General features: G+C 41.4%; 1 protein-coding gene across 1 annotated transcript in view; it reads right to left on the minus strand.

Annotated features, from left to right (window-relative positions):
* Positions 1-10,537, minus strand: part of brf1a (BRF1 general transcription factor IIIB subunit a) — a gene marked incomplete at its 3' end in the record, with an annotated part of 133,898 nt that overhangs the window by 41,519 nt on the left and 81,842 nt on the right. Inside the window, exons 14-16 of the mRNA XM_008278275.1 lie at positions 10,160-10,241; positions 9,935-9,990; positions 5,649-5,911 (exon numbers count right to left, since the gene is read on the minus strand). Coding sequence (XP_008276497.1) covers positions 5,649-5,911; positions 9,935-9,990; positions 10,160-10,241 — 401 coding nt within the window. The remainder of the gene's footprint in view (positions 1-5,648; positions 5,912-9,934; positions 9,991-10,159; positions 10,242-10,537) is intronic.

The following is a 10,537-nucleotide window of genomic DNA, read 5'->3' on the forward strand; positions in this document are numbered from 1 at the left end:
CAGCTTTTTTCTTTCACAAATGTTGCTCTTTGGTTATTTGTCACCACGAAGCGATTCCACTCCGTCTTTATATCGGGCTTGTTTTGGCTTTTCTTGACGTATTTGAAATAGATGGTTGTTTCAAACCCTCTGAACCTCAAACAGTTGCTCCCGTCACATTTTTACTCGCTATGGTTCATTTTTCACCGCAACATAAAGTCCTGCAGCTCTACAGAAACAGAACAACCACGAAGAAGAAGAGAGAGTTCAGGAATGTCTCATAAAGCCATACATTAAAACGGAGGTCATATTTTACAGCCTCTACAAACGTTTTGTTTCCATTGTGCACACATTTAGAAAGATGTTCCACCATCAGATGTAGAAAGATGTTCCACCATCAGATGTAGAAAGATGTTCCATCATGCTGGATGTATCTCCAACAACTGGCTCCTCTGTTCAGGAGTGCAGAATTTTTGTTTTTTTTTCCACCTCTGGTTTCTACAAACGATTTATTTTTTGTGAAATTTTTATTTTGGTATTTTTTTTTAAAATAAGGAGTCATTTTTACAGTTTCTGGCTCTGGTAAATTGTGTAATTTGGGGATTTGGAGGATAAAACCACAAAGTCCAACTTCTTCAGGAGAGCAGAATTTTTAGTTTTGTACAAAATCTGTTTTGGATAAATTAGATTAAGTTAGATTTTAGATCAAATATCACTATTTTAAGCTTGATTGAACTGCATGTTTTTTATTGGCTTTTATACAGTAAATTTGATTAAATATAAGCTTATATTTGGTTAATTGTCCTGACTATACCACATGTCACATTCAAAGACCACTGGAAAGGTGAAAGTCTAACATTTTATTCTGTTTTTACAGTTTTTGGCTCTGATGAATTGTGCAATTTTGATGATTTGAAAGAAAAATAAATTCACCGGTGGGTTTTGTGGTTAATTGTTACTGTTAGTGGGACCAAATAAAGACTAGAGGCCACTTTGCAGAAGCTACAGTCGATAAAATAAAGACAAAAGAACGAGTTATTGTAGCTCAGCCTTCAGTGCGCTCGCGGTGTCGAGGATTCGCTCCAAAAACAAGTTTCCATTTTGTCGTTCTGAAGTTCCTCTCCGTCCTTGAGCTTTGTGTTCGGGGTGAATGGGACTCTTCAGCCTCATCAGGCAGAAACAAACTCTCTGCTGAAGTGCCCTCGAGCAAAACACTGCCGATCCGCCGGCAAGCGACGCCGACCTCCGACCTGCGATCAATACGGCATCACATTACCGCCGTCTAAACGGGAAGCCTGTAATGTGTCATAATCTGTGTCATCAATCATGTTGTCAGCGGAGGAGTGTCGGTTTGTCCTCCAGAGAGACGCTGCAGCGCCGGGAGCTTTGATGGCTTTTATGGGGTTTTTTTCAGCTATTTTGCTCGTTTATTGCAGGTTTTTTTTTTGCCCCTGTTGTTTGTCTTTACATCCTGGTATCCACAGTTTGGCTGCTGAAGGTTAATTTCGCACATTTCAAAAAGTCTTTGAGCTAAACGCTAACGTCGGCGTGCTAAATTCCATCGTTGGATTTGCAGGTGTTTGATCAAAAAAAACTATTCATCCACTGTCCACAAATCTGCTCATCATTGTCCTGAATATTAGATTAGCTGTTTGGTTTATAAACTGTCAGAGAATGGTGAAACATGTCTTGTTGTTTGTCCACAATCCAAAGATATTCAGTTTAATGTCACTGAAGACGAAAGAAACTGGTCAATTTTCACATTTCAAGAAGCTGGAATCAAAGAAATTTTGACTTCTTTCAATTAAAAAAAAAATATTCAAATCGATTAATCAGTTATAATAAATAGTCGGCGTTTGTTTCAACAACTGGCGGCTCGTCAATTAATCGATGAATGGTTGTAATCACAGATTTAAGAGCCAATAATTCTGTAAAGTTCTCTATTAATTAAACTAACGGCATTTCAACCAAATTTTGTCACCTGTTTTTTTTTGTGTTGTGGATTTTTATTTTTGCATCCAAAAATTAAGCCTGACTCCTAGATTACTAATAATGAGCATCCGTCCTTAATAAACAGCTGATTTTAAAACAATCAAATCAATGGTACAGACGCTTTATCACTGGAACACGGCACCAGTTCAGTGGATTGTGTCAGATAAGCTATAAACCAATAATAATAAACTAAAGCAGTGATATAGCTACAGCTAACACAGTAGCATCACACACTAGCATGGATGTAAATATCACATTTGCAAAAAAACAAATGGATGCATTTGGTCTTTTACCTGAGCAGAAGTAAAGGAAAAAGCAAAAAGTTGAAAGCAGAAGTTTACACACACTGTATAAAATGACTCATAACCTGAGCCATAACATCACCACAGCCACAGGTGCGCCTCCAATTAACCTATCAGAAGCTCCCAAAGCCATGACATCATCAGCTGAGCTTTCCTAATTAGTCTGAAGGCATCTTAGTGGATGTAAACTTCTGACTTTAAAGTTATTCTGGCGTTTAGCAAATAGAGATAATGTTGGTAATCCCAACTGACCTAAAACTGGAAAAGTTTAGTCTGACTTAATGTCAGACAGTGAGAAAGAAAAGGTTTTATGTCTTTTTATAACAACTGTACGTCCTCAAACCTTAAGAGTCTGTGCTTGTTGTTTTTGTCCGTTCACTCTGCGGGGTGTTAACGAGCGCTTTTATAAATTCATTTTCTTCGACTTGAAAAAGAAACCGGCACTAAAAAAAGACTCCCAATAAACAGCCGACTTATCAGGCTCCTCGGTGGGCCTGGGACCGAACGCAGCGAATAATCGCAGAGCTCGCTGCGACGTTTACGAAGGCCGAGCAAACTGCAACCAGATGACTGCAGCTGAACCGCAGAGCTGTGGAGAGGGGGGGTATACGTCCTGCTAATCGCTGCACAGCTGCCTCTATAGGAGCCCCGTAAACCTCCTGGACGGCACCTAAAACCAACATTAACTCAAAGAGGTTTAAAAACAGAGCCATAGGAAACCAATTTCCCCCAAACAAAGTGCTGCAGAAAACCCATTAAAGCGGCCTGAAAGGCTCGCCGTGGATCCGTCCGCAGACGAGGAGCATCTCCAGGAAACAAAACCAAAAAACATCCCACAGGAGAAGCCGGGAAGCAACAAACAAAGATAAATAACACGAGAGGGAGCATCTGTCCGCTTGTCGCAGGTGATTATTTTGGGCGACAGCAGTCAGGATTCGTCCTCGTTATCAGAAACAACAACAAAAAAAAAAAACAAAAAGCTGCCGGGTTTGACCCTGACGAGGAGGATGAAAAAGCGCCCGGTGCCGCCTCAGACCCGAGCAAACACTCGGCATCATTCAAATCGAGCATCTGCTGTTTGCGTTCGAGATTATTTAACGGTTTGAGGGGCCCAAACATAATTAAATATGGATTTATGTGCTCTGGGTGATATTCATCAGGGGGGGAAAGTGGCTGCTGACACGACAGGTAAAAGTGTTAACAAAGGGAAGGAACGCCGAGATCGTCTGATTAAACGATCCGAACTGGTTCGGCGGCGGATTGAATATTTATTAAAAATGCACCAAACCGGATTTCGGTGGAAGGACCTCGCACACGGCAGCAGCTGTTATTTTTAAGGAGGTTGTGTTTACTCGGAGCCGTTTAATATGCTCGCAAGATGGTGGAAACCTTAAAGAGAGAAAAAAAAGAAGAAGCGTTTGGTTCAGTGACAGAATGTGTGTGTTGGGTAATTAGGATACGAGAAGCTGGCTAAAGTTACAACAAGATGTAATCAGATTATGGACATATTTAGTGAAAACGGGGATTATCAGCCGGATTACGATTTAAAAATACAGTTTAAAATAGGCTTAAGAGCCGTATAGCACCACGCCAGGGTTGACGGATCTCACGTTTTCTGTCCGTCCGCTCAAACAAACAAACAAACAAACAAACAAACAAAACCAACCAGAGACACACAAAACTCCTTCACTGTGAGTTCTGCTTCTTTCACAAACCAAAACATCCATAAAACGAAACTTTACTGAATCCACAGTCAGATGAGAGTTAATAAAAACCAGATCTGACTCCCACAGAACCAGCTGCTTCTTTATCTACTGACCAGAGTTCTACCTCCAGACTGTGAATATTCCAGGAACCTTGAAGTCCACAGAGGAGGCTCCAGATTGATCACCTTAATGGACTTATTACATTATTTCTGAGCCTCAGAACTTCATCAGCACAGCAGATAGACACATGACATTTAGGAGGAAGAACACATCTGAGTTCTGGTAGAACCTGAAACCAGATCAGGTTCACATCCATCTAAATCTGGTTTCTGTTCATTTTCTCTGAGCATCAATATTATGGAGCAAATGATCATGTCAAAGATGCAAAAGACACGTAAAACAATCAAAACGTCGCACGAAACGACAAAAACGAGACACGAAATGAGAAAAAAGCGACAAAAATCAAACAAAACAAGACAACTTAGACACAGAACCGGAAAAACAAGACGCAAAATGTCAGAAAACTAGAAAAACAAGCAAAGAGCAAGAAAAGAGAGACGCGAAATGGCAAAAAATAACCACAAAATGACCACTACGAGAAAAAAACTGCCCCAAAGACGCACAAAACAACACAAAACTGATTCATTCTGGGTTTAAGACTCATACCAGCACGTGTGATGGTCAGAACAAGTTCTAGACAATGAAAGGACCATTATTACCAACATCTGATAGCAGCTGATCATCGTCTGAACACTCTAATCTTCCAATACAGTCCTATTTTGACACTTTTTTACTGAAGGAAATAAAACCAAGTGTTGATACTGAGGCTGGACATCATCACTGCTGTTCGCCATCTGAGGACGGAAACAGAACAAACTGAACTCTGTGAGAGGAGAATCTGAACCTGCTGCGATCCAAACTGTTCCATAAAACACCAGCGTAGCCGTCACTGAAGTACATGTACAAAAAAATCAGCGCTGATTGATTTTTCACAGAATAAACCAGCAATAAGATTCGATAATAACGAGTGTATTAAATGTTATCAGCAGCTAAAGGCTCAGTTTGCTGCTTCTTAGGACGGTTTCCTCTGAGTTTATTAATTAACTGAACAGTGACGTTCACACACACGGAACAGCAGGAACGTCATTGATGACTGAGACTTAAGGATGATCCCTGACGTGGAGACGAGATGGTTGACTTGAGCTTTGTCACAGGAGATTTTATTTTGTGGAAATCCATGAAAGTCAAGTCGAGTGCTTTATTACGGAGACTTTTCCATTTCAGTCTCACACCAGAATATCTCCAGTGATGACATTATCGTAGCGTCCTACAGAGCAGAATGGTCCGATTCTTCAACCACAACGAGAACAAGGAGATCGGTCTCAACATCATGGAGTCAGTCTGGACTGAAACTAAAAACACAGCAGAACTGAGGCCAAGTACCTAAAAACCTGTGTTCAGTAATACCGAGACGGTTACCAGATTTTCTGTGGTTCGTCCAAATCTTTGTTTGGGTCTAGTGACTGTTAAACTACTAAAATTTCTTGTCTTTTGTCAAAAAAAAAGCTTCGTTTTTTAAAATTATTTTATTGTTTTGCGTCCTTAAATTTATCATCTTGAGGTCATGTCGGCACATTAAAGCCTCACATTCATCAGGTTGTCCACTGACCTTTTTCCCAGCGAGCTGAGCGGCGTACTGAGGCTCAGCGGCGCTCTGGCCGGCGTCCGGTTGCGTCCGGTCAGCTTGGCGGCGGTCGGCTCCTTCTTCGGGGACTCGGTCTTGCGAGCCGGACTGGAGCCGGGCTTGACGTTCAGGTCCTTCAGGACGTCGTAGTTGATCTTGGAGGAGATCCTCTTCTGCTCCAGCATCTTCTCGATGGCCTCGTCGGCGGTGCTGGCCCGGATCGGAGGGCGGCGCTTCGAGGGGCCTCTCTTTGAGGTTTCAAACAGAAACAAAGGTCATTAAAGCAAAAGAAAAACAAAACAAATGTGGAAAAACACTCAAAATGATCCAGGAAATAACCATCTGAGAAGAGCAGCAGCCTGCTCAGGTGGGGCGTCATGAACGAGGTGCTAAAGGTCATCGACTCTGGAGACACGTTGGTGACATTTATCAAATTTAGATGAATATCGGTTACCAGATTTACTGCCCTACTCTGGAATAGTGTACTCTGGATCAGTCCAAGTCCGTTTCTAGAAACTCTTAATCCAGTTTTCAAGAGATTTTAACTAGAATTCTGTTAGAAAGGCAGGTTACTGTTTAAACAAACAAGCAAAATGCCAAAGTTACAGAAACTGTAAAAACAGAAAAGAAAAAAAAAAGGTTGGGTTTTCAAATATTCTTAATGTCAGTCCTTGAAATTATCGTGTTTTTAGAGCAGTTCATGTAAACCAAATCCAAAAATCACTGTAATGACTTCATTTTTTTTTTTTTTTTTTAATCGTCAAAAATGAATTGTTCGCAGCAATCAGATTCTGTAAAAAACTAAACTAAAAAATCTGCGCTCCTTGTTGCAACGGAGAAACTACGACTGAGTCAGCGGCAACCAACAGTCACATGACCAAAAATCAGAGACTACTCGGCTTAAATGAATCACTAAAGTTAAACGTAGTGGTTGAGACTAGTACCAACACTCCCATCAATAGATTAAAGTTATATTTTAACTCAAGTGTCAAAAAACACTGGAAAAATTAATTCAATGGGTACAAATATTAAAAATATAAAAGTGTTTGTTTATTTAGCTCTTTCTAGTTTTTTCCTCGTCTTTGTACCTTCGATTAAAACCCAAACAAACACCTTCCTGGCTGCGGCTGCACACATAAATCACCTTCCAGTTCGTATGACTTTGCCGAATAAACTCCACTTCCATCCAGCAGATAAAAGTTATCAGGACAGAGTTCTTATTGGAGCATTTAGGCCGTCTAAAAATGAAGCCGAGGCAAACGTAGACCCTTCTGTAATCTGCAGTTTATCTCAATTAAAGCACCAGCTCGGGGTTATCGCCGGGACTCGGTTGTTCCACATTGACCTCGACCTCACTGCGACACTGTGGCAGCACATCAGCACAGTTTTACTTAAAAGTTCATTCAGTCGATTTAACTCCAAAATCCTCGTCTGCCGCAGCAGCCCATCAGCCGGTTTGTAAAAGATGCTGATTCCACGCAGCTCAAACAGAAGGTGCCTCCACTTATTTATTCAGTCGCTGGTTGGTGATGTGACAGAACGCTGCTGGTCGGATCGGAGCTGTCGGGAGGCCGCATGTCTCATTAGACGTCTGTTCCACTGCAGTTAATCCAGCTAGTTAAAGCCAGCCAACAGATGTCGGGACTAACGGAGGGTCTGTGTGTTGATGGGAAATGAGAGCCGACCAGTTTCACAGGACTTACTGGATGTCTGTTTGCATTTAGGAGTCTCACTCTGTTCCCGTGACTCCACCGGACCGCTTTAATGGATTTTCTTAAACTACGTTTAGTTTATCACCTGCTTCAGTCGTTCATTATTAATTGTTTTCTGGTTCCAGCTTCTCAAATGTGAGCTAAAATTACAGCGTGTTTCCAAAGGATTCATCAGTTTCCCAGCAATGCATCCCGGCAACGCTGAGTTGCATCTCAAGATCCATCGCATCACGTTGCCCAACCCAAGTTGTGTTTCAGCTACTTTATGCAAATGAGGAGCGTGGGGCGGGGCTCCGATGTTTCAGTCATTTATTGCTCAAAAATGTCAATAATGTTTTGGTTCCAGCTTCTTAAATGTGAATCACAACTACAGGATGTGTCCAAAGGATTCATCCCTTTCCATTTGTTGTCTATGTGAAACGCCCGGCAATGCATCCCGGCAGCGTTGTGTTGCGTTTCAAGATGCGTGGCGTCACATTGCCCGCCCCTCATCAGCATAAAGTTGTGTTTCAGGTACTTTATGCAAATGAGGAGCAAAAAACTTTCACAAAACTTTCAAAGTAGCTGTTGTTAATCTTAAATGAGGACAGTTTCAGCAGCTTATTTCGTAGCTCAAAGGTTTTAAGAAATATTTGGCCAAGCCTTTTTCATAATAAAAGAAAGTTAGCGAGTCGCCATGTTGGTCCGGTTTGAAATCCAGACGTAGACAGTCAAGTGAAGCGTCGTCCAATCAGATGTTTGAATGACAGAAAGGCTGTAAGTCTTGTTGCTGATGAGCATCAAGAATCCAATTCTGGGAAGCAGTGGCGATGCCTCGCCTACGTCCCACGAGGGATGTCCTGATCAAGTATTTTTAACTCCGAGTCATTTAGTATCTACTGATAGCAAGTCCCAATTCAATACCATTTCCAGGCAGTCATTCGGACTAGTTCATGTTGGCTAGCAGAGAGCATTCCTAGCTAGCAATGGGCACCATGACAAAGACTTCTGTAACGCTTCACGTCCTTGATCAACTAAAAAATGATGCCCAGTTGACATTCCTAATCAGACTTCTTTCATGCTATCAATAAATGTTTTGTGACCGTTGGATGGTTTCCATTTGCAGCTTCTCCATGGAGGTGACCTTCTGATGCGTCTGAGGAAGAACGTTTGGCACAAATAACCTGAACTCCACGGCTGTGTTTCTGCACAGGCACATTAAAAACACACAACTTTTATCGGCTGCAACAACAAAATTTTGCCTCCTTACGACTTCTTCCTCTTTGAGAAAACGGAATTCAAGTTGCAGAGTTGTTGTTTTGACACCATTTAAGAGATTTATGCAGGATTTCAAAGGAGTGTTATAAGTGTTGCAGGAGCACTAGGAGCAGAGCATCGCTGCACAAGGACAACACTCTGACGGAGGTGGTGGCCCGATTCAAATCAGGTTTTGATTTACATATAAGCAGCCTTCGACACTAAACTGAACGTTACACAAAGAGTGACAGTTGAAGACTTACCTGGAGCTTTTGGATGTTGTGATACGAAGGTTTATAAACAAAATAATCTACAGATAAGTGATTATCTTAATAATTACATAGATGGTAGATGTTACAGAGCCCAGAAATACAAGAGCAACCATATTAAACTGGGTTTTATCCACACTTAGGTCGCACTTCCACACAAACAGCAGCCTAATTTGTACCCTTGATATGTCCGACCACACATTAGATCCACACAGTCGACCTCTTAACGGCTGTTTTTTCTTCTACTGGCATTATTTTATCTGTTTTACACAAAGTGCCGTAAACTATATGGCTATTCTACGCCTTTTGTTGTATTATTGTGCTGTCTGTAGGTGTACAGACGTGGTTAAATGTGCACTACGGGGTCGTTTTTCTTTTCCAAAATGTTTTTTTCCTCCTTTTTAGCCCAATCTGATGGATGCTTAGGTCCATTTTGTTCTGTTTTGATTTGAGATTTGGACGGCATACGCTCATCAGAGAATCATAATTCCAGCTTAATCTTTGGTCGGACATAATAGCTTCCTGGTGGCTTCGGGATTTAGGAAACTGACCATATGATTCCCAACACCAAAATCCAAGCCATTACAGGAAATTATGCATTTGGCATTACAATACAGGTTTAATACCATTTGTGTTTTTCTGAGATCCTTGCACGAGCGCTTAGAGAAGTATCTGAAAAAAACAGTTTTCAGTTAAATGAAGTAATTGTTGGGTTTGGTGGCTGGAAGATGGTTTTTGGCTCTCAAAATCGCTGTATTTCTTCTAAAACGCTGCACTCTTTTGTCTTCTCCTGGCCCCAAACCTTTAACCACGGCAACAATCGGTGTCCGACGGAGAGAAAACAACAGACAGGAAGAGCTGCAGGAATCACTGGCCTCACGACAGGATGGAAGGTGCAGATTTCGGGTAGATAAGCGGTCAGTCCTGGCGGTCGGATAGCTCTGAGATACCAACAGATTCGGCTGACAAATTGTGTTACGCTCCATTTGCAGGTTTTTTTTGTTTTTTTTTTTCTGTCTGACTGGTTAGAAACCTGCCTCCTCAAAGTTTTTACCTTCCTTTCTTTGTAGATGCCGAGCTCCTTCTCTTTCGCTATCTTCGCCTCTTTCTCTAAAGAAAAAAACAAAGCAAGAAAACATTCAGTATAAACACAACCCGAACGGGTTCAGGCGGAGGTTCAGCTCTGTTTTAAAAAGTGGAAGGAAGCCATCGTCTCGGGACGAAGCAGCCGCGGCATGCAAATGAAAGTTTAAATTCTGCCGTTGCATCCTGAAAGTACCTTTCTGCTCTTTGAGGTAGTCGGAGTTTTCTGCCATCCAGAGCGCCGTCTTGATTTTGACTTCTTTGTCATTCAGCAGATACTGCGGAGAGGAAGAAGAAGTCCAATTATCTCACTGGAACACAGGAACCCAGTCTGGCTGAATTAAGTCTTAATCTCACCCACTGATGCGGCTTCATAAATTGGATTTTTAACCAACTGAACCAACAAATTCCAAACATGAAATGATGATTGATGTTCTGGTTTAAGGTCAACGTGAAAAAAATAAATGAATAAAAATCATTTACCGGCCAATATTCTGCTTATTTACATGTTTAGAAATTATTCTAAACTGCCTATCCTGGTGTTTCTTATGGAATTTTTAAAAATTATATATAT

This window comes from Stegastes partitus, unplaced genomic scaffold, assembly GCF_000690725.1.
Source record: "Stegastes partitus isolate 25-593 unplaced genomic scaffold, Stegastes_partitus-1.0.2 Scaffold119, whole genome shotgun sequence".
Lineage (NCBI taxonomy): Eukaryota > Metazoa > Chordata > Actinopteri > Pomacentridae > Stegastes > Stegastes partitus.